At 38.7% G+C, this 24,625-nt stretch overlaps 1 protein-coding gene across 1 annotated transcript; it reads right to left on the minus strand.

Moving 5' to 3' along the window:
- Window positions 1–877: 877 nt before the first annotated feature.
- Window positions 878–23,024, minus strand: LOC306965114 (uncharacterized protein; the record flags this gene model as incomplete). The annotated part of the gene is made up of 12 exons (XM_079559357.1): window positions 878–1,011; window positions 1,111–1,181; window positions 2,245–2,310; window positions 2,369–2,443; window positions 2,538–2,606; window positions 8,200–8,271; window positions 8,340–8,555; window positions 10,208–10,279; window positions 10,360–10,431; window positions 12,769–12,840; window positions 18,309–18,538; window positions 22,557–23,024. The coding sequence occupies 12 exons, from the start codon at window positions 23,022–23,024 to the stop codon at window positions 878–880; spliced, it is 1,617 nt and encodes a 538-aa protein (XP_079415483.1).
- Window positions 23,025–24,625: the final 1,601 nt, after the last annotated feature.

Consider the following 24,625-nt stretch of genomic DNA (forward strand, 5'->3'; position numbering starts at 1 on the left):
AAAATACAATTTCCAGGCACCTTTCATAGCCAAGCGATTAATCGTAAAAATAATCAGTAGATTAATCGATAACCAAAATAATTGTTAGTTGCAGCCGTTATGATGGACTCATTACCTGCAAAGTTAGAGATGTCAAGCTTTTATTATGATTTTGATTATTATGGCTCAGCTTGTAAAATAATCCAAATTTAAAATCTCAGAAAATGTGAATATTTAAAAAATGGACTGTAAACCATAATCAAAATATAACAAACAAAGGCTTGACATTTGTCACTTTGCACATCATGAGTCTATATCATATAATAGTTTCACAGTTTAAGTTGAAAAACAGAAGTAAAAGCCCGTTTTCATGATGTTCTAATTATATGACCAGCACCTGTGTGTTGGTATTTTCAATATCGGCCGATATCTCCGGTATCGAAAGTGATTGAGACTGGACTGAAGAGCTCATAGAGCTTTAAAATGAGCCTCCTTTCAGGGGGACATCGAAAATAAATGACATCAAACTAAATTACTTTGAATATTGGCCATACAAACCCCTTCTCCACTCTTTATCGCTCTGAGCTTCACTGAATGATTTCTGCTGCTCGACATGTTTTAAACTTGAGCCTTGAACAGTTTTAAACCGGGTTTAGTCACTTCATACTTTTAAGACACTGTGATGGGGGGAGTTGAAAATGAGGAGCAACTTAGTCAAATGCACGTGTACAACAAGGAAATGCAAAAATAGATACAAGTAGGAGAAGTCAAATGTCTTGCTTGTTTGGCATTTTGAAAAAGCCATTTGTGAAAGAAAATATTAAAAGTCAGTAATTCAATAGAGTTTTTAAGGTTATTTTTTATTGAAATATTCGATAATGCTCCTTTGTAGCTGAGTTCACAGTGGGGAGTCATATTTTCTGGCGTTGACCTTGAATAAGAAGTTGATAGATAGTAGAGCCAGAGCTGTGAGGAAGACGATGGAGATGAAGAGCAGGAGGGAAAAGCTCCAGGAAGAGTCCGGGGTTTGGCCTGAACACGAACACGGGTCAGTGTCAAATGCAAAACATTTAAACATGAAGACACAGAACAGTTTAAGTCTTCATCATGTTAAAGTTTTTCTGAACTCACAAAAGTCCAGTTGATTTTTTTTGCTGTACTGAAATCGTGACGGGTTTTTCTGCGAGACGACGGGAAATCCACTGCAGGAATAAACAATGACCTCATCACATATTAGTTATGTATTTAAAAATAGGGCTGTGCAATTAATCGAAATTCGATTACGATTTCGATTACAACAGTAAACGATTACAAAATTAGCATAATCGCAAAAAATCGATTAGAATTTTTAATTTTTTTTCAATTTTTTTTTTGTCACTTTTTTGCTGGATTTTTGTCCTTTTTTTTATGGATTTTTGTTTTTTTTCTGCTGGATTTTTGTCTTTTTCTGCTGGATTTTTGTAATGTTTTTTGCTGGATTTTTGTCACTTTTTTGCTGGATTTTTGTCTTTTTTTTAATGGATTTTTGTTTTTTTTCTGCTGGATTTTTGTCACTTTTTTGCTGGATTTTTGTCATTTTTTTTAATGGATTTTTGTCTTTTTTTTAATGGATTTTTGTTTTTTTTCTGCTGGATTTTTGTCTTTTTCTGCTGGATTTTAGTAATTTTTTTTAATGGATTTTTGTCTTTTTCTGCTGGATTTTTGTCACTTTTTTGCTGGATTTTTGTCACTTTTTTGCTGGATTTTTGTCTTTTTCTGCTGGATATTTGTAATTTTTTTTGCTGGATTTTTATCACTTTTTTGCTGGATTTTTGTCACTTTTTTACTGGATTTTTGTCTTTTTTTGCTGGATTTTTGTCACTTTTTTGCTGGATTTTTGTCACTTTTTTACTGGATTTTTGTCTTTTTTTGCTGGATTTTTGTCACTTTTTTGCTGGATTTTTGTCACTTTTTTACTGGATTTTTGTCTTTTTTTGCTGGATTTTTGTCACTTTTTTGCTGGATTTTTGTCACTTTTTTACTGGATTTTTGTCTTTTTTTGCTGGATTTTTGTCACTTTTTTGCTGGATTTTTGTAATTTTTTTGCTGGATTTTTGTCTTTTTTTTATGGATTTTTGTCACTTTTTTGCTGGATTTTTTTAAAGGCAACAAATAATCGTTTGAATAATCGTGATTTCAATTATGACAAAAATAATCGTGATTATTATTTTTTCAATAATCGAGCAGCCCTATTTAAAAATATCAATAATATCATGAGTTACTTACAGGGTCGGCAGCTTTGACAGTTTAGTGAAGGACCCGATCACAAAAAGGGGATTGTTCAACACGTTTCTAAACAAAAACAGTGAAATGAACGTGATTCTCTGAAAATTAATCAAATCAAACTTACATTTCCTTCAGCGAGAGAAGATTTCCTCTCAGGGCGTTTTCAGGGACAAAAGAAATCCCATTATTCTGGAGGTTTCTTTAAAAAAAAAAAGAAATCCATAGGTTCAATTCATAAAGTACCATTTGATCCGGAAGATTGAATTTGAAAATGAAATGTGTGTAAATCTCACAGATCTTGGAGCGAGGGGAGAAGCTGGAACACGGCGGGAAACGTGTGGAGTCTGTTGAAACTCAAGTCTCTGGAAAAATAAAAAAAAGAGTTCATTTATTACGGAAAGGACGAGCCTTGTTCCACAATGAAGGCCTTAAATGTTAGTGACTCGATTCTAGCAAATAAGTAACGTTTTCTCGGCACAAGTAAATGTTTTTCCTTTGTTTTGAGGAAGTCGGTGAAATAAATCTGCAGCCACTGTGTTTGGACTTGAGTGAAGAAAAAAAATGTGATCATAAATCTTAATTTACTTTTATTTTAATTTTTTTTAGCCCCCACCTGAACCAAGTACATTTTCTGCAGTTTGGCTTTACCCAAATCTCAAACCTTTAAAAAACAAACAACACTTTCGATCGTACATCTGTAAAAATTGATGAGTGTCTCTTTTAACCATCCATATTTCTTGAAACACCGACATCGCCGATTTTCGGACATAACTTTGTGTGAAGGAGACTTGCGGTCTCTTGTGTTGGAAACTAAAGATTTTAAGCTTTCAAACAAGCCCTATTTGGGCACGGGGAGTCGTGTAAGATTGCGTTGAAAATTTGTTACAATAAAATGGCCCCAACCCCACGTTAGGGCGCCATATTGGCTCGGCCCTGCTTGAGTATTCCCTGGCCGTGTGCTCTTCTGTTCGGATTGTTCTGTAGATCCGGTTCAATCTGTTCACCTCAAAAGAGCCGATTCGGTCGTGAACGTCACGTCACAAAAAATGATGGGCCAAAATGAGCTCCAGTCGAGAAACTTTTAGATTTGGGTAAAGACAATGCACTCGGTTAAAGCGGGTGGGAGGGGGTTAAGGAGCTTTTTCAAGCTTCAATCGACAAAAACGTGCAATCTTTTCTCTTATTTATACTTTTATGTCGTATTGTGTCGGTTACAGTCCATTCTGTTCACACGGAGAAGAAAATAGTTTTGATAAACTGCAACCACCACTGCCCAAACCACTTCCACCCCCCAGGCCCTCGAACTCAAGAACCCCAGCACAAACAGGAAACAGAGACAAAACAAGCAGAAAAAGAAAAAGGAAGACACAACAACATGTCACCAAGTAATTACATTAAAAAAAAGTGTGAAGCTCTTTGAATGGCCTCTTGTGTATGAATTGCCTTCGCAGGAGAGTGTATCCACTGAGTTGGCTGGGCTAAAACAAGGAAGCCTTGAAATACAGGTAGGATATTTGTATAATAAAATTATAATTGACATTAATTGCACTTTTACTGGAACTCACTCCCTTCACAGATACAAACAGCTGATGATATCGATCATTACAAATCAGCTCTGAAAACAAGATACAAACTGAGGCACTCAAAGAAAAAGTATTGTTAAAGGCCTTTATTGCAGCATGGCCATTAGATTAAAACCTACACGTTTCAGCCGTATAGGCCTTCTTCGTCAGGGCAGTACTCGAGTGATGTGTAAGCATGCAGCTTTTAAACTGTATTAAGTGGTCACATGACCCATAGGGGCTGGAACTCAGTCAGCTGATGCAGTACATCCTATGAGCAGATTTCAGAATACAAGAAACACAAAAATACATATCAGGATAATATACAAATATCTATAATTTATTTACAGTCATATATACAAACATCTTCTATAGATAAGTCCAGTTCCCCATTGAGACCTGGACACTCTGTTGCTTTAAGAGTGTAGATCCAGAAGGACTCTCTCTGCAGGAGACTTTTAAGTCTGTCGCCTCCGCTTAACCTCTTAACTCCCGCCTGAACCGAGAGGATCTTTTTCCTCACGTCATCAGATTTTTTTTCCATAATTTTTTTGTTAGGTATTCAACTCATTTTTGTAACTTTTTTGTCATGTTTTTAGCACATTTTTGTCACATTTTTTGGTCATTTTCTTCGTCAATTTTTTATCAATTTTTTTTCATTTTTTGTCACATTTTTTCATTTTTTGTCCCATTTTTATCACATTTTTGTAATTTTTTTTGTCCCATTTTTTTTGTCATTTTTTGTCACATGTTTGTTATTTTTTCGTAAATTTTTTATCTAATTTTTGTCAATTTTTTTGTCAATTTTTTGTCAATTTCTTGCGACATTTTTGTGACATTTTTGCCACTTTTTCATCAATTTTTCATCACTTTTTTGCCAATGTTTTCTCCCTTTTTTGTCACATTTCCATCACTGTTTTCGTCTCAGTTTTGTTGCTATTTTCACCGCTTTTTTCCAGAAGCTTTTGCACTGGGGTAAAGCCAAACTGGAGAAAATGTGCTCGGTTCAGGTGGGAGTTAAGGGGTTAAGGACTCGGGGATGTGATCTATACCAAACACTTTTAAGGTTTTAATCTAATGGCCATGCTGCAATAAAGGCCTTTTACCAATACTTTTTCTGCCTCAGTTTTGTATCTTTTTAAAGTCAAATGCTGATCCCTGCACTGAAGAGCACCAAAGTTAGATTTTTGGGAATGACAACAGGGAAACAGCAGGACCAAAAGGGAATTACAATAGACTAAAATATGCCTGCCCCTACGCAAGTCAAACGCGTGATAAACATGTAAATAATTTCGAGCTTCATAATTAGAAACAACACCAGATTACTATTGGAACCTATATCAGAAAGAACTACAGTGTATACCTGTGATTAATCTCGAATTAAGTAAGATTAATGACCTAGTCATTCTTTTTAGACATACTTCGTCCTACCAAGTGTTTATTTTGGTTCATTCTACAAACATCTGTAACAAATGTACAAAGCTGCTGTGTTATGTATTTAAAAACTCTTCATGGCAAATGTTGTGTGAAGCTTAAAACTGACCATTGTATCGTTAAAAATCTGTATCTGTTTAGCTCAGGAAGGACTTGCATCAAAAGTCAATGTGATCTAGACCCAATAATTGATTCTGTTATCTAAATGTACATTGAATTTTGAGCATCCACACTGAATGCAGGGGCGGTCTGGCCATGTGTCCATTCTGGAAGAGCACAGAAGGGCCACTGGCTCTAGGGCCACCGGTCTGGCCTCTCACTTTACCTTACCCTTACCCCCGGGCGAAACCGAGCTTTACCCAAATCTAAAAGCTTAAAAGAAAAGCATCCAAAAACAAAAATGTGCTGGAAAAGCAACAAAAAAGTGACAAAATGTGACGAAAACGTGACAACAAAGCAATGAAAGATGCGATGAAAAAACAATAACATGAAAAAAAAAACGAAACGCAAGAGACGAAAACACAACGAAAAAGTGACAAAAAAAGTGACGAAAAAGTGACGAAAACGCGCCAAAAAGCCACAAAAAAGTCATGAAAAAGCAACAAAAACATGACAAAAATGCAGCGACAACGTGACAAAAAGTTACCATCACTTTTCTAGATTTTAGCTTTTCAAACAGTGTTGCTCTCCAGTCAAGAAGCTTTTAGATTTGGGTAAAGCCGAACTGGAGAAAATGCTCTTGGTTATGGCGGGGGGTAAGAGGTTAACATATGTATTTGTGTCACATTTACGCTAATTTGGGCCAGGCTGAACCAGAGTCCAGGGCTGTTTTTCAGTCCCAGTCCGCCCCTGACTGCATGAATTTTGGAAGATAAGATGAATGTAAAATTGCTCAAATAAATGTGTGCACTTCTGAAACTAAATACCTGAACACAGAACTTTAAATCTGACCTTGTTTAGCCCAAGTGTTAAAGTTTCGTTAGCCTTGGTGATCTCGGCAGAATAGTTTGGAGACGCTCCTCCAGGTACAGAAGGTAGAGAAGGTGCAATCATCATCAATATGAGATTTATTCAACTAAATTTACATGAAAGAATCCTCTGCCTCCCTGTATGTGGATGAGAATGTCGCTTAAGCCCTGGTTTTCCCCATGAGCTGCTCTCCCTGTGTGGCCCCGCGGAGGCACATCGCGCTCAGACACATTACTCCAATTACCAGCGCTTAGACCTCTCTGTAAAATCGGGTTTTTGTGGATTCGAGGCGTTTATCTGCATCGGTCCGTTACCCCAGATCCGTCTGCGGTCGCTTTCTTCTCGCTCGCCTGAAGCTGTCGCCCAAATGCTTCTGCTGCAGTTAAACGGTAAAGCGTGGCCTCAATGCACCGCCTACGACTCACACAGAATCCACCACGGAGCCACTGGAGTTCACCTGTTTTCAATCCCCGCTTTTCATTTACTTTCTAGGAGTCGGCAAAGATCTGGAGACTTCAGGCATCGTTTTAGCCTCGACTTTTGAATTCATTTTTGCCGCATTTTAGCACAAAAAGATCATTTGGTTAAAGTGGCAAAAAGCAATGAAAAAAGCAACAAAAAAGGAGAAAAAACAGACAAAAATGCTTAAAAAAAGTGACAATACACTGCATTCCAAATTATTATGCAAATGACATTTTTTCAAGATTTTCTAAATTGTCAACTCAAATGAGAGTCAGCATAATTTGTAAGTCTTTAACTGGTAGAGGATCATTTAAATGTGGTGGAAAAAATTTCCTAGTTGTTGGGACATTGGGGCCATTCACCAACCATTCACTACTCCTTTGATCTGACCATCCAGGGTTACACGGCCTCATCAGTGAACAAGACTGTTTGAAAATGAGTCTTCATGTATTTCTGAGCCACTGCAGCCGTTTCTGCTTCAGCTTCAATTAACCGTTTAGGGGAGGCCCGGATAGAAGGTTTATGCACAACTGCAGCCTCTGGAGGGTCCTAAACCTTGATGTTTGGGAGACTCCAGAGGCACCAGCAGCTTCAAATACCTGTATGCTGCTTTGTGGCATCTGTTCTCTTAATCTGATGTGTTTGTCTGGCAGAAACCGTCCATATTGTGGCTTTATCGGCACAAAACGGAGTGTGCTCTGAATCATCCACAAATCTCTTATCAGTACGATGATTACACTTAATCTTTCATGAAATATCGAAGGTTTTCATACCTAGACCAAGGCATTCAACTATTTCACGCTTTTCATCAGCAGAAAGTCCCTTTTTCTTTACCATATTGCTTGAAAATGATGATCTGCATAATAAAGTGGAACACCCTTTTTCAGTAGTTTTTCCCTTAACTGGGCTTAACCCGACAACTAATCATCCCAGGTCTCTGAGATTAATGTCAGTGATTTTATAGAGCCCCAAGACACGATACCATCCATGAGTTTCATTATTATTGTTTTGTTTTTTACCTTTTTGACACAAAAATCCAATTTGCATAATAATTTGGAACGCAGTGTAAAAGCTTTCAAATGAGGCATTACTCTGGCCTGTAGGCTGTAAACTCCAGTCGAGCCCGTTTACATTTGGGTAAAACTGAACTTGAGAAAATGCACTTGGTTAAGGCGGGGGGGTAAGAGGTTAAATATGATTATAATACATATTGTAAATTGGACTAAATTTTTTAGTTTTAGTCGACTAAAACTAGACTAAAATTGAGGAGAAATGTTTGACTAAATCTTGACTGAAATTAAACTACATATTTGTTAAAAGACTAATACAACTATATATGTTGTTGAAATTAACAGTACTACACAAAAACACAATATTAAGCCTCAAAACCAGTTGTCACTCAGTAAAATCTGATTTTTGAGCTCAGCCAGGAAAGCCCTTTGATTCCAGGATCCCTGTTTTGGGGAAAGCTCTGCTGTATATCACCGTCTTAGTGCTTTATTGTTTTGATATAACCTGTTTCACTCACAGCGTTTGGAGCCTGTGGAGTCCGGAGAAGCACGTGGGGCTGAGCGAGTGGATCTGGTTGTGATGGAGGAGTCTGGAAAACAGAATGAGGTGATCTTGTTGTGTTGTGCTCAGTTTACTCCCTCACCCTTCTTCACTCACAGCACTTGCAGCTGGTGGAGCGCGTGGAAGCCCCGCGGCGGCAGGTGCGTGAGGCGGTTCATGCCCAGCGTCAGAGCCTGCAGCTGGGGCACGTGTGACAGAGCGCCCCCTGGAGTCTCCCGCAGCTGGTTGTCTTCCAGCCACAGGAAGCGTAAAGAGGACAGACCCCTGAAGGAGCGCGAGGGCAGGACGGAGAGGCGGTTCGCATCCAGACGACTGCAATAAAGTCAACGACACACTTCATTACTGGGCGCTTAATGGTAGATACCAAAAGAAATGCTGTTGGTCCAGGGACTGCATTAAAGTGATAGTCTGTAACTTTAAGTATTTCACAAATTTAATAGATTGTGTATAATTGACCGTCTGGGTCTGAAGTTTAAGGTAATGTAAGTATTATTAAAAAACAATGTTCGTTCTAAAGTCCCGCCCTTTGATTTCAGCAACTAATCAGAATCTACTGGATACCACTTTGACCAATGAGACGAGCTTTTCCTGTGAACCGGCCTGTCAGGTCCAATCAGGAGAGAAGGGGGAGGAGCTTGATTGTTTACTTTTGAAAATTCTGTTCCTGGCTACTCATTTTGCAAACTAGGAAGGCCTTTACAAATTTCTCTCTATCTCTCCTTACTTTGCAGACTTACAGACTATCACTTTAACCCCTTAACTCCCACCTGAACTGAGCACATTTTCTCTAGTTTGGCTTTACCCCAGTCCAAAAGCTTCTGGAAAAAAGGTAAGAAAATTGCGACAGAACTGAGACGAAAACAATTGATGGAGATGTGACAAAAAAGTGAGAAAACTTAGACAAAAAATTGACAAAAATTTGACAAAAAAATAATGAAAAAGTGACAAAAATGTGACAAAAAATTGACCAAAAAAAGGACAAAAAAGGACAAAAAAATGACAGAAAGTGACAAAAAATTTACGAAAAAAGACGAAAAACTCATGAAAAAGTGGCAAAAAAATTCACAAAAAAATGACAAAAAATGTACGAAAAAATGATGAAAAAATGATGAAAAAGTGGCCAAAAAAATCACAAAAAATCACAAAAAAAAAATACAAAAAATCACAAAAACATGATGAAAAAATGATAAACATGTGACAAAAAGTGACAAAAAATTTGATCCATTTAGATGAGTTTTGTAGATCTTAGCTTTCAAATGAGGCGTTACACTGGCCTACTGGATTTGGGTAAAGCTGAACTGGAGAAAATGCTCTCGGTTTAAGGCGGGAGTTAAGAGGTTAAAGGAAGTAACTAACTAAATGATTTTTCCTCTCAATTTTCACAATTTCTTTTTAGGCAAGGCAAATTTATTCATACAGCACATTTCATGCACAAGGCAACTCAAAGTGCCTCACATTTGTTTCTTGTTTTTGCTAAATTTTTTTCACATTTTTTAAACTAATATTTTCCCTATATTCTCCCTTTTTTTTTTTTTTTTTACAATTTTTTTTTTTAATTTTGCCACATTTTCTCCCAATTTTTCCCAAATTATTCCCAATATTTCACTCATTTTTTTTCTGAATGATCGCCCACTGTTTCCTACATTTTTATTATATTTTCTCCCCATTTTTCCTCAATCCAGAATTTTCCCCCCATTTTTCCCCCAATTATTCCCCCATTTCTTGACATTGGAGATGAACAGATCTTCCACACATTCTGTTTTCTGGTTCTAGACGACAAATATTTTAGTATCAGTATCGAAAAAAAATCGCTCAAGCATCGGTATCGAAAACCAAATAATGTTAAAGTACCGGTATCAAACTAAATGTAACGATACCCGGCTTTAGTCGTGAACAAAATAAGAGTTATTTACTGAATCTGTATTTAAAAAAGCTCATGTCTGATGTGTCTCTGTCGGACTCACAGCGACTGCAGGTCCCGGAGTTTGTCCAGAGCTTCAGATGGAACAGTTCTCAGGTCAGTGTCGTGCAACGTACTGAAAAAAGAAAAACTGAATTAATTATTGATAAATGATAAAAGTCAGGATGTTTGTAATGGAAACAACTGGGTCCTGACAGCTCGGTGAGTTTGTGGAGTCCGTGAAAGGCGTCTGAGTGGATCTGCTGCAGACGGTTTCCTGCCAAACGCCTGGAGACACAGAACACGGCAGACATTTAATCCAAACTATTTTAACATGAACTGTCTTTAAAACCCGTGACATTAACAGCACTGAATTTGATTCTACTGGCGTTAAATCTACATTTCTTTGAAAATAATGGCACAGTTTGACTTCCTTTACAGTGGAAATATAAAATGTATGGGCCAATTTAATTACATTTTCTGTCTGTTTTTTTAGACATTTTTGCTGAAAATCTGCCCGTTGTGTCCAGTTTATTCACATCCAAATCGGTTATGGATATTTAGGAGAAAGAAAAAAAAAGCACAAATCTTTTGCAAAGTGAAGATATTACTGCGTGGACGTCCAAGTGTTATTACGCCTTGCCATATAGTTCCTCTTTTTATCTGCTTAGAAAATCGACATGTTTAATTTTGTGTAACTACACTTGGATCCTGTAACTAATCACGTTACTGTATTTAAACATCGGAAATATGGAAGAGCTTGGTCGCTTCTAACTTCACCCCCGTTTTGGCCCCATAGAGGAGAGGAGGAGAGGCTAAACAACATCTTTGGTCTTTGTGCATGACTGAGCGCACTCACAAAGACCAGACAGGTACACATCAACTCGTCTAAGCTCAGGTAAGAACATATCTCAGTATGGGAAAACCGTGGCCTGTTCTTTTAAGGCAGTGGTTCCCCCCCCTGCCCGTGCTGTAGTCGGGCTGCGCCCCCCCCCAGCTCAAAACTGTGGCCCCCACAAATGTATAAAATAATTGCTAATAAACTGAAATTGGAGTGTTTAATGCACCTGCAGTCCTTACTCAGTCACATTTGATTATTTTATACCATTTATTTTGCTCAAATAATATAACTTATGACCTGACCCTCTGACCAGGCAAAGCTCTGCCCCCCCCGCAACCTCAGGCGCCCCCCAGTTTGGGAACCACTACTTTAAGGCATTGATTTTGGCACAATTAATTTAATGACTTTGAATGTCCTGTGGAAATCCTATTATTCGATTGCTGAAATTTCAGGGTGGTTTATGAAGTAGCAAGTGATTTTATTGCTTTCTAACACCAAATGAATTACTACAATGCAAAAAATGTCATAGTTAAATTTTTTTAAGATTCACAAACATTTCATGGTGACGTGAAAACAGGCGACAACCGCCCTCTCCCTCGGTACAGAGAGAGGGCTGCATTTTTCTTTTGCCTTTTTCTGCGAACTGCATTTGTGGTTTCTGTGTTCCCCATTGTTTTACTGGGTACTTTTGTACGTCTTGTTTTTCTGGAGGTTCGGTGGATTTTTTTTTTACTTTGTGAGTTCAAAATGTTCCTGAAGAAGCAGCTTTCTAAAAGTAAACAAACACCCATTTGAGAGCAACACATTTCTTCTTCTGAGACACTGAAGAGGCATCAAGAGCGCCACTACAGGAAACTAAAAAGGGACAAACGAGGAGGTATCCGGGCCAGACTCACACCTAAGCCACACATGCTTTCTATTGTTCTGGCTAATGGACGTTCACTGGAGAATAAAACAGATTAACTGCTGAACTCTTCTCAGAAGATGGTGAAAGACTGTTGTGGAGCGGAGGAGGAAGTGTCCTGCACTGGAGCTAACAGGACAAACCCAGGAGGTGCTGCCCCGTTTCAGAGGATCAGAGGAGGTGCAACGGTTTCCTCTACCTCCAAAAACACACTGGTCAGGTCGGCCACACTGGTCAGGTCGGCCCACACTGGTCAGGACGGCCTACAGTGGCAGCGGCTCAGGACTTGTGCTTAAAGGAACAGGTCACCGTGTTTCCATACTGAGATATGTTCTTACCTGAGCTTAGACCAGTGTTTCTCAACCCGGGGGTCGGGACCCCCAAGGGGGTCGCGAGACAAATTTTGGGGGGTCGCCAGATCATTTAAATAAAATATACATATTTTCATTAGCATATAGTCTAATGTTTTATTGTAGCATGTGCTATTTTACCAGTGCTCAGAATGGAAAAATGGTGGCCTGTTCCTTTAACACAACGGGCAACTTTTTTAGCAAAACCTTAAGTACAATTTCAGCCAAAACTTCTATTCAATGTGCCTTAGGGCCATATATATATATATATATATATATACATATATATATTTTTTTTTTTCCATCATGAATGAAATTTGGCTGATCCTGCTCTAAACCACGTCTAAACCAGAAAAACTGCTAACTTAAGAGCATTATTGAAGCATAAATGAACCACTGCCCTTTTTCAAACAGCATCTTCACTGCAACTTTAAACAGCGCATTTTTATGAATCTTCCAGTCAATGTTCAGATCTTTAAACCACACATTCTACCCTCAGAAAAGCCGCTTTGTTGCTGGTTTTTGCTCACAGTTGTCGGAGCGAGGCGAGGCCAGTGAATCCGCGCGCCGGCAGCTCGGTGACCCGGTTCATGCTCAAGTCTCTGCAACAGAAAGTAAACAATATAAAAGCAACAATTAAAGATGCAATTAAGAAGACCTTAAAGTCGAGAGCCACAGCAAAGAGAGCAGCTGCGCACCTCAGACACAAAAGCATTTTAATCTTTCCATTGCAACGGAACACGTGGGAACGATTTGGACAAAACGCTTCCATTCACTGTAAAACGGGAGATTCAGACGACAACAAGTGCAGCTACCACCGAAAAATATGACACAGAACTCATTCAGTTTCAGGTTTGGATGAAAATGTGTGTGGATTTTCCGTCAGTTTCAGCTCAAAAGTCACATTTGCTTTGAAATGTCCAAGTATTCTGTGTCCTGGCTTGGATGCAACAGCTGGCATTAGAAATATTTTGTTTAGACGTTACATTGCTATTAAATTTAACTTCCCACTGGCTGTATTTTTCGCATTTTCTACAACAACGGCAAGTGTTTTGGGAAATACAGGGCTTTTTTTTAAAGAAATCTCCAAAGGGAAAATGCAAAAATGTGATCCTGATCATTATTTGTCACTTATTGGATCCCCCTCATTTTCAGGTTTTGGGCCAGTGTTCTCGTAACTCTAGAACTATTGGTGTTTTTCACCCGAGTAAATACATGTATGTGATTTTCATTATGATGGTTTATCTGAGCATCCTGGGTCTCTGGGCTTCAGCTTTGTCTTTGACATCTTTGATGGCCTGGGGATTTTCCTCCAAAACACACTTTTTCCTACAGGCACATGTTTGGGTGATTTTCACCCAGTGATAGTGATAGAATGTAGGGTAGGCTTAGTGTATTTATGTGTCCTTAAAGGTAGATAAAACCATGTTGAAAATGTTTTACAGTGCTTCTGTGATACTTTCTGTATCATCTGTTAGTTTGGGGCCATGACTGAGGCGCAAAAGAACTCTCTTAGGAAAATATGTACAGTCGCAAGCAAAATCCTAGGTGTTCCTATGAGGGGTCTGCAGGACATTTATTTTGCTCAAGCTCTAGATAAAGCAGACATAATATTATCGGACTCAAAACATCCTCTGTTTAGAGAGTTTGAGCTGCTCCCCTCAGGTCGAAGGTAACAGGACCAGGCAGTCATTTGTGCCACAAGCCATTTCACAATTAAACAAACCAACAATATGAAGTAACCAACAGTGATTTTTCTATTCTGTACAGCTGGTCTGTCAGAGAAGGTTTTAGTGACAGGCCGTGGTTTGTTCTTTGTTTGTTGTCAATGTTTGGATCTGTCTGCTGTGGTCATTGTTGTCTTTGTGTATTTCCACTCACTGCAAATTAATTTCCCCCACGGGGACAATACATTTCTACTACTACTTAATCAGGTTCTTGCCCCTTTCAAGGTTGACATTCAGGGCTGCTACATTGACTTTTCCTACTTCAGCTACAGCTTTGCTCCTGTCTCAGAGTTCGGTGTCTCCGGCCTCACAGTAAGTGAATAACACATAGTTATTTTAGTCAGCAGGTGATTTACACCCATTCAAAATCTGACATATTTCGTTTCTCTCTCCTGTGGCTGTTTGTGTTTGAAGGACACTGAGGGAAGTCTCACATATCCCAGAACCAAGTTTCCATCTTCATTATTTTATTTTTTAGGAATTTTTTGTTCCCAGGTTCCTAATTTTCCAGTTATTTTGGAGCATTTTTATCAGGTCCTCTTATGATGCTTTTCTTTAATTTTATTAAACATGACACAGTTTAAAATAAAAGAACTCGACTCACATGTGTCATGTATTGTCATGTTTTGATAGATTTTGATGAAGTACTTTTTATGGGGTGTTTTATCTCGGGTAAAAATCACCCGGCGTTAGTGATGGTGTTTTGAATTTGAGCGACAGAGTTCTAGGGTTAATAAAGCTATAAACTTTCACTTGGAACAAACACATTACCAGGTTTTAACAATACGGCGTTTCATTGTTACACTGAGTCCCTGTTTCTCCATAGATTTATTTGGGAAATTGTCACTTCAAGAGCCATTTTCTCACAACACAATAACTCCACATAAGTTACATCAAAAGACTCTTTATTACTTATTTCTTATATGCTTATACTTCCTAAATTTTGTACTTAGCAATATTTAGAAGTTTTTTCCTAAGGGATTTATCAGTGTTTTATTCTTGCCTGATTTATTGAGATTTGAACTTAACCCTCGCCTGCACCAAACACATTTTCTCCAGTTTGGTATTACCTAAATCTAAAAGCTTAAAAAAAGCATCAAAATAGCAACAAAAAGGAGGATGAAAACGAAAAAACAAAGAACAAAAAAGCAACAGACGGCAACAAAAACGTGCCGGAGAAGCACTCAAAAATATGACAAAGAAGCCACGACTACAAAGTGACAAAAACGCGGTGAACGTGACTGAAAAAGTTACGATCACGTTTGTAGGTCTTAGCCTTCAAATGAGGCATTAAGCTGTTGATCTCCAGTCGAGAAGCTTTTAGATTTGGGTAATGCTGACCTGGAGAAAATGCGCTCGGTTAATAGGTAACAGATATTTACGTTGATCTTTATTTATCTTAACAGCAAAACACATAAACCATCATTTTAAACCAGGATTTTGTTGTAGAAAATATAGATACATTTGGCTATGTATTTGGATGTAAATATATATAGGGCTTATTTTTATATGAAACATAAAATATTAGAAAACTTGCATTTTTCCTCTTATCAGTAATCTATAGCAAAAGTCTAATTTATTATTTTTTCACCTGCTCACCTGAATTGCCTTTATTGCCAATTATTTGGTGTTTGTTCATTTGTGCTGACAGAGGAGACATTGATCTTTATGCCAGTTTAGGTTTGGGTTTCATGCGGATAAAGATTAAAATAAATCAATAAAACACCCACAGCCAGTCTAAATATTTCTCCACAGACACATGAAATTAAGCAAATGAATATTATATCCTACAGTGGAATAGCATTTCAAGAGTAAATCTCCTATGTCTCATTTCCTGAAGTATATGTGGAGAAAAACATATTCTGTAATAAATCCATAGAATTAAATAAAAAATCGAGATCAATGTTCAGTAAATAAAATATATTTTCTTTTCTTTTTTTCTTGGTCACATTTCATTGCGCTTAAGAATGTGATAAATGGTGTCTCGAGTCCGTAACGAGCGCCATTTTTCTGCCGCCGCCTTTATGTTGCAGGGTAATTATTGCCTTTTTAAAATTGTCTTATTGTGATCTTTTAGGATAAGATTATGGTACATTCTTATTTGGGAAAGACATTGTTTTATTCAATGCAACTACAATATTCACAACTTGAGCTTTATTCAGTTTTTACTCAGTTTTTTCCCTGTGAGCTGCTGTTACTTAAAGACCCTATACCTGATTATTTTTAATTTTCCACTGTTTTCTTTGATTGTCTGTAAATGTTTCTGTTAGTTGTGTCCAAACTTATCCCAAATTTTACAAACACATTCCTATAATCAGAATTCGTCAATAGGATGATACAGTATGTTTTTGAACAGGTTTTTCAACTTTCAGGGTTACTTTTTGACTTCGCCTGCAAGTTCTTTATAATAAAAAGCTTTATAAATAGAAGCACAGTGTTGTTTTATACTTAAAGAGAACAAAAACAATTTAATTCCATGACCAGGAAAGATATGAGGTGCAGGGCCTTTAACAAAACTTGACAAAAAGCTGCGTACGGTTTAATGACACACTAACGACGTGACAGGTGGAGTTAGATGTTTCAACATGATTAAGGAAAATAACTTGAGCTTCCTCTTTGTACTTTACCGTATTTACTGAAACATGTACAGATTGTTTTCAGCATGGATTAAACAGGATATAAGCAAACAGATTAAAAATATGACTTTGTAGCAATGTAGGAAGCCTTGGGGAGTTTCTCGAAAAGGGCTGGAGAGACTGGACACCCCTGACCGGCACACACATTCAGCAGCATTATTCTGGTACTTTATTTGTTTTTGTTCTGGTTTAGCCCTGTCCCTGATTAATTTGCACTGATAACAGGCTGAGGGATAATGTGGAGGTAAATTATACGCAGTAGGATCAAAATCAGGGCTTATCAAGGGCGCCATCTGCTGGAGGAGGATTGCGCTTTAAGCTGTGAAAACCCATTTACAACATCGCCGACTTTTGGACATGACTTGGGGTGTTTTGTGTCGGTCAATACACTAATCCTACTACACCTCCTTTGGAAATATATATTAGAAGTGAAAACTCTCCCCAATATAACCGTTTAATAATTGCACATGTTCCGATTTGAAAAAATAAAAGAATAGAGAGTTAACACAGCTTATACAGACAGAAGCAAATTTAATGCTTTTTAATGTGAAATACTATGTTTTAATGCCACAAATGCAGAAAAAATCAGACCATATTTCATTTTTAAGATTTTATCAAACAGAGGAAAGACAATTGGACAAAGCCAAATTTCAGCCAAAACTTTATATGTTTTAGACCATAATTTGGGTATTTTCAATGAACTTATACAGTGAAAATTGTTGAGCAATGTCATTATTTTACAGAGAAAAATTACATTTAATGCCAGTTTGAATCCAATTGAATGCTTTTTAATGACATTTAAGGCCTCAATTAATTTGACAAAAATAGTATTTCAGATTGTTAAAGTAATATTGATAATCATAATAAAATAAAAATAGGGTTTGCCAAGTGCGTCCAAATTTAGTGGTGTAGCAAAAAAAACGGAGCAAAAAAACATGCAGCATTTGTATTATGAAATTTCAGAATAGATCTGTTTTTATAATGTTCAAAATGAATACATACAAAAATAAAACAAACTGACCCTTGAGTTGATGTAGTAAATGTTAATTTCTCAATTTTAGTCCTGGTTAAGCCCTAATTTAGGCCTTTGATTTGTCCCGGTGTCAGTGCTTGATTTGTAAATTAGTATTTTCAGGAACACTTTTGGTCTGATGTGATGGATTGGGGGAACAGGCCAAAATATTTGCCGGAACACTCTCATTAGACACTATTATATCAGATACATTTTTTGCCGGTTCCTCCAAAATATTTCCCGGATCCTTTACCCTGAAAAAAAATGAATTGGGGGAATGCGTTCCCCCAAACGGGGGATCAAATTAAGCACTGCCCGGTGTCATCCCCACGGCCTAAAAAGTCATCCAAAAAGCACTCAGTTTAATTCTATCCGGCATTAAATCTAAACCTCTTTAAAAATACTGACATTTTTACATAAATAATTTAATAAAAAATGCAAGAATTATGGCCTGAAACACATTTAATTCCAATTTTGGCTGCACTTGTACCCAATTTTTTGCTCAAAAGTTGACTGTTGTATCCAATTTACTTTTAATTATCAAAATCCTCCATCCTTCTAATCTTTATAAATAACATACTCACATATTTTTGGCCTTTGTATCATAAAAAAATAGTCTCTGGTTATTAAAATGTTATTGACAAACATAAAATTTTGCTTTCCGCTCCCGGTATGAACGCTGCTTTCGTACTCACAGTATAGAGGTGACGTCGCTCACGTTCTCCGGCACGGCTCTCAGTCCTCGGTCCACGCAGTCCACTTTCAGGACCGTCCCGGCGCCGTCTTCATATCCACACCTGCACACGTCGGGACAGGAGCCGATCCAGGGGGCGCTAGAGACGCAGCTGGTCCGAAGAGGCCCTGAAACCAGGACCGAAGCCAGGGCTAGAAAGACGGCGTGAGGGTCCATACCTGCAGGAGCACCCTGTCAGAGTGAGGGGCGGGGGACGCAGAGAGAGGGATATGCGGGGTAAAGGGGGAGAGGGAGGGACTAAAGCAGGAGCAAACCGGGACAAAAGCGGGACTACATCAATTAAACTATTAAACTCAACTGCTCAACTATCACCAACTCACTTCACCATGTGTGGACTTTCAGGCAGGCTTACTTTTACATTTACATTTGTACGAAAGCAGGGTTCATACAGGGAGCGGAAAGCAAATTTTAATGCTTGTCAATTACATTTTAATAGATACTATTTATTAATGCGACAATGGCGAAAGATCTGTGCATAGAGTGTGATCAGGGACTGCGGGTGGAAATTCTAAATATCACAGCGTTCTAAAGGCCTATAATATTTAATGAGGTGGGGGGGGCAGATACAATCATTTTGTTTTTGAGGAGATGTGTTGTACAGAGAAATCAGGGACCCAGTTAGATACTACTCGTGAAAGTGTACGGCGCCAGAATATATACAATATGTATTAAAGGGATATTTCAGGATTTTTGACATAGGGCCTCATTTCCTAGTTCTCCAGAGTGTTGCTGATTTCTGAAGATTTTTGATTTTTTTGTAATTCATGCAGTTCTTATAATTGAAGAGTTTCGTGGCGCTAGGCTAGTGCAAGGCTAGCGCATGTCTATGGTATCAGCTAGCCTGCATTAAAAACAGTCTGACCCGCTCCACAGTGCACCTGAGGCAAATCACTTATAACACCAGACTAACCATATAAATGTCTGTGTCGATAGAATAATTTTTGGAATATAACTGACCTTACATCACATGAATGATCACATTTTGAGGGACTATTTTCTAGCAGATCACTCCGCCGCTGCGTAGCTTATACAACCACGAAGCTGATGCTGCTCAAATATAAGTAAGGATTAAACAACGAGGAGCCGTGCATTCGACGGTTATAATGCACGACGCGGAGTCAAGAACACCACGACGCGCAGCGGAGTGGTGTTACTCCGCGAAGTGCATTATAACCGTCGAATGCACGGCTCCGAGTTGTTTAATCCGCTTATACCATGGTCCCACAAACGTAACATTTATAATAAGTATTTGTTTCATTTACTAAAGTCACTAAATATGCCAGACCACCGGGACTATTTTATGTGGGATATTAGCCGGTCACTGAAGGCTTGTCTCAGAGCGAGTCATTCTCCGCAGCTATTACGAGGATCTCAGTCAGGCTCAACGACACAACATCAGCACAGAATCACAACACAACAGGACTAACCCGGCACTTTTCTGTGGAAGTAAACACCGATATGCGGCACTCGTGGGCAGGAGTTATTTCACTTTTACGCTGTTTAACCTGAAGCTAGCTAGCTAGCTCAACCAGCTCAACCGTTTATGGAAACAGCTGCGGTGGAGTCCGCTTACACCTGGGCCCCACGAACTGAAACTTTTATGTTTGACTTTACTAATCCAGACAAATATGCTTAAATGCAGGATCATTTTATGTACGCCTGAAAATGATGAACCGTTAACCGATGACCTTAACCGTTTTCAATAGAAATGGAAAGCTCATATTTTATTAACAGTAGCTAACCTAGCTGCTCACTCTCCTCTACTTCCCATTTATCAAACATTTTGTTTTGGCCAAAAACGTTGAAATTAAACAAAGTCCATCTCATACTTTCCTGTCTGTCACTAATTAAGCATGTATCTGATTCAGCTGTGTCATGCGTTGCTATGGCGATGCCCACAGCGGAGTGATATCCCAGTGATTTAATTACCGGACTAAGTGTGCGGTTATACGAAAATAATGCACGCTTGTTAGCACCCACCAGCCAATCAGAATCGAGTATTCACCCAGACCATGGTATAAGTCATTTTAAATGCAAAATGGTTAAAATTATCCTACTGACACAAAAAATATCTCCAGAAATCAACAACACTCTGGATAACTAGGAAATGAGGCCCTATGTCGATAATCTTGAAACATCCCTTTAATAAAGTTGTCTTGCCTAATCCAGTATTTTGAAGAAACCTCCAAACAGAAAATACATTCATTCCAAAAATGCTTACAAGAATAGCATCTAATTGAACAATGAGGCACTTCTGACTTATTGGAAGACTTTAAGTAAGTAAGTACTTGGGTTAGTCCTGAGCCGCTGTGGGCCAACCTGACCAGCATGTTTTTAGAGATCGGGTAAACCGGACTACTGCCTTCAGTGATCCTCTGAAACGGTGCACCGCCTCCTGGGTTTGTCTCTCTCTGCTCCACAAAAGTCTCTCACCATCTTCTGGGAAGTGCGAAGCAGACGCATATAATCCATCTTGTTCTCCAGTGAACAAACATTAGTCAGAACAATAATACGGATAGATGCTGTTATGCCCTTAAACAAAAAAGACATTATTGAATGTCTTTGCCATTTGCACTTTTCAAAATGTTTTACTCCATGTCAAACAGATTTATATAATGTATAACTTTTGGAAACACTTGTGCCCCTCCTGGAACCGCCACCTTAACGTGGTGGAGGGGGTTGAGCGCCCGAATGATCCTGGGAGCTCTGTTGACGGGGGCTTTGTGCCCCTGGTAGGGTCTCCCATGGCAAACAGGTCCTATAAGTGACGGGTCAGACAAAGAGCGGTTTAGAAGCCCCTTATGAGAGACCAACAGGCCCGGGTAGAACCATGAGGCCGTCCTTTCGTGGACCCACCACCTGCAGGGGGCGCCATAAGGGCTGGGGAAATGTGATTCAGCAACAGACAGGTGGAAGATGATGGATGGATGGAAACACTTGTGCTGTTTATGAAATTAATTGTAATGACAAATTTAACCTGAATAGATTGTACTGTAATAAGTATCGTGTCAGGCCCTTTGTAACGTGATACATATCGCCCCAGGCTTAGTATTTATACATTCAAAACATTTGTATTCAATGTATATTATTCACAATATTACTCACACGTATTACTCCTCACAAGGACAATGATTAAAGGGATATTTCAGGATTTTTGACATAGGGCCTCATTTCCTAGTTATCCAGAGTGTTGTTTATTTCTGGAGATATATAGATTTTTAATTCGTGCAGTCCTTATAATTGAAGAGTTTAGTGGTGCTAGGCTAGTGCTAGGCTAGTGCGGGTTTATGGTAACTAGTAGCCTGCAGTAAAAACAGTCTGACCCCAAGCACAGTGCACCTGAGGCAAATCACTTACACCAGACTACCAAAATAAATGTCTTTGTTGACTGAATGTTGTTTGTTTTTTTAAATATAACCATTTTGCATTTAAAATAACTTATATTTAAGCAGCATCAGCTTCCTGGTTGTAGCTACGCAGCGGCGGAGTGATCTGCTCGGTTACCGGATTTACAGTAGTTTGTTTACCTGTGGCCGCATCACTACACGTGGAATTCACAAAGGAGCTTTCTACAAATCAGATATGGCAACGTTTGGAGGATAACCCCATGATTTTTGAAGAGGTTTTTAATGCAGGCTACTAGTTACCATAGACATGCACTAGCCTAGCACTAGCCTAGCGCCACTAAACTCTTCAAATGTAAGGACTGCATGAATTAAAAACAAAAAAAATCTCCAGAAATCAACAACACTCTGGACAACCAGGAAATGAGGCCCCCTGTCAAAAATCCTGAAATATCCCTTTAACTGTACTGAGGAAGGACTTCGAATAAGTCAGAAGTGCCTCAGATCTGATCTGTTTTCAAGGATTGAATATGAATCTTTGAAGTGCACCTGGACTTCTCCTTCAACATGTTTGTAGAGTTGTTAACTTCATAAGTTAAACGGTTTGCAAAGTTTATTGGGGATGCAGCGCAAAACTTCAAGCATTTGTGAAGATTTTTCCTGCCTCGACTGCATTAATCTTATACACAAAGACCCAGGAAATGCTTTTCTGTTTATTTCCCTGCAGATTCCACCACGTGGCCTTGATAATCGAAATCTCCGTGAGCCGCTACTTGCACCTATGGCCCTTTGACTAATCAGCTGTCATGAAGAAAATAAATCAGCCAAGCGGAGATGATCCCAACAGCCAAAAACATCATGGGACGAGTTGAGAAAAAGTCCTTGATCATTTGCCAGGCGTTGACGGGCAAATCGTCCAACTCATCGTACGGGTTGTGGCGCCGCTGTCTGTCACGGCGGCTTCGAACTCGGGGTCTCGGTTCGTCCGCGGGATTTGAAAACCAATTGCGATTTATCACAGAAGCGGTGCGATTCTCCCTCGCCTCCAGCCGCTGTCGTCGTGATTGGCTTTCGTGAACCTGCAGTCGAAGGATGGCCACCTCGGCGGCCAGTCTTCTGTTCTCTATAGTGAGCGCCGCGTCCGTGTCCGGCGTTTGAGTCGATCGGTCCACTCGTTTTGGTGAAGGCGGGAGTTCTGAGTTCGAGTCCGGATGGAGACTGGACGTTTCAGGAGTCGTATTTAAATGTTCTTGTCCCTCGTCTGATTCTTCTTGGTCCATTTCCGGAGTGGTTGGTCGCTCACTGGCCTCCATTTTAGTGTCCATTTAAATTACACTCATTTTGGCAGTCAGTGAAGTTCCAGTTTCCGAGCAGTTGTGGTCACATGACTCTGTGGGAAAACAATGAATTTCAGTTCATTATTTATCAAACAGCCAATAGTGTTTTTTTATGATTTCACTTTGTGTGTGAATATTTGTCATTGGACTTTTTTGTTACATAATTGAATAAAATTAAAATCATGCAAATCATTTTTCTGCAAAGAACCTAAACTCCTGTGGGAAACCGAAATTTGCGCCATTTCAAGTAGGGTACTTTATGGATATTAAAGTGCAGACAGGTTTTAAAGGGATATTTCAGGATTTTTGACATAGGGCCTCATTTCCTAGTTATCCAGAGTGTTGTTGATTTCTGGAGATATTTTTTTTTTGTAATTCATGCAGTTCTTATATTTGAAGAGTCTAGTGGCACTAGGCTAGTGCTAGGCTAGTGCATTTCTATGGTATCAGCTAGCCTGCATTAAAAACAGTCTGACCCGCTCCGCAGTGCACCTAAGGCAAATCACTTGTAACACCAGACTAACCATATAAATGTCTGTGTCGATAGAATAATATTAACCATTTTGCATTTAAAATATCTTATGTTTGAGCAGCATCAGCTTCGTATTCCATATTCCAAAAAATATTCTATCAACACAGACATTTATATCGTGAAATGTTAATGTAAATGTAAATTAGTAAATTACAAACCAATCTGCTGTGAAAAAGTAAGTATGTTGAAGAAAATGCCTTGTACTCGTATCGGTACTATTCGGTATCGGCAAGTACTCGTAGGCGTATCGGTTTTAGAAAAATTAAAAAAGTGCATCACTAGTTTCCCATGTGCCTACCATGTGCTACGTATGTAATAAATTGTGAAATACCAACGTCATGGTACCCAGGAAGGACAACATTCGTGATAAAAGCTATTCCAACCTTCAACAGTGTCATTAAAAAACGGAAACATCAACTACTTACCTGACACCGGAACAGCCGGAACTACAAACATGGTTGCCACGTACTACAAATCACTGCAAACTGCCCTGTAACTGAACAGCAAGAACATTTTCTTCAGTTTAGTTGTCAACCAGAACAACTAAGAGTTTAGGAAAGCTTTACAAGTCAATAAACGTTTTAACTGAACATTAGGTTTGTCGCACGCGTGTTCGGCTAAGTTTAGCTAGTGTTGCGATGGAATGTTTGGACGGCGTTACGCCTAATTTTGCACCCCCTTCCAAAATATGACAACTGCACTTTGACGATTTATTTCTTAGCTTAAAACGAGACTGTGAGGTAATAACAGGGCACTAAACGCGCATGATCTGCCATTACTTTAATTTTAATGTATTTATTTTGTCATGACATTAAAGAAAGTAAATGATTTCTCCCATATGCTGTATAATTCCGTATATATTAATGGAATACAAATGGTGTTAAAGCAATAACAGTCTATGTTGAGTGCTGTTTTTTGTTTGACTATTATTTGGATTGTCGAGCAAAAACTGCATTTATATTCCGTAGTTTTTGAGATTCGCCAGCGAAAGGTTCCACATCTCAACTGGGGGCAGACTTGGTCATTACACCTCGCCTGACAGATG

This window comes from Gobius niger (assembly GCF_951799975.1).
Source record: "Gobius niger genome assembly, chromosome: 7".
In the NCBI taxonomy this organism is placed as follows: Eukaryota; Metazoa; Chordata; class Actinopteri; order Gobiiformes; family Gobiidae; genus Gobius; species Gobius niger.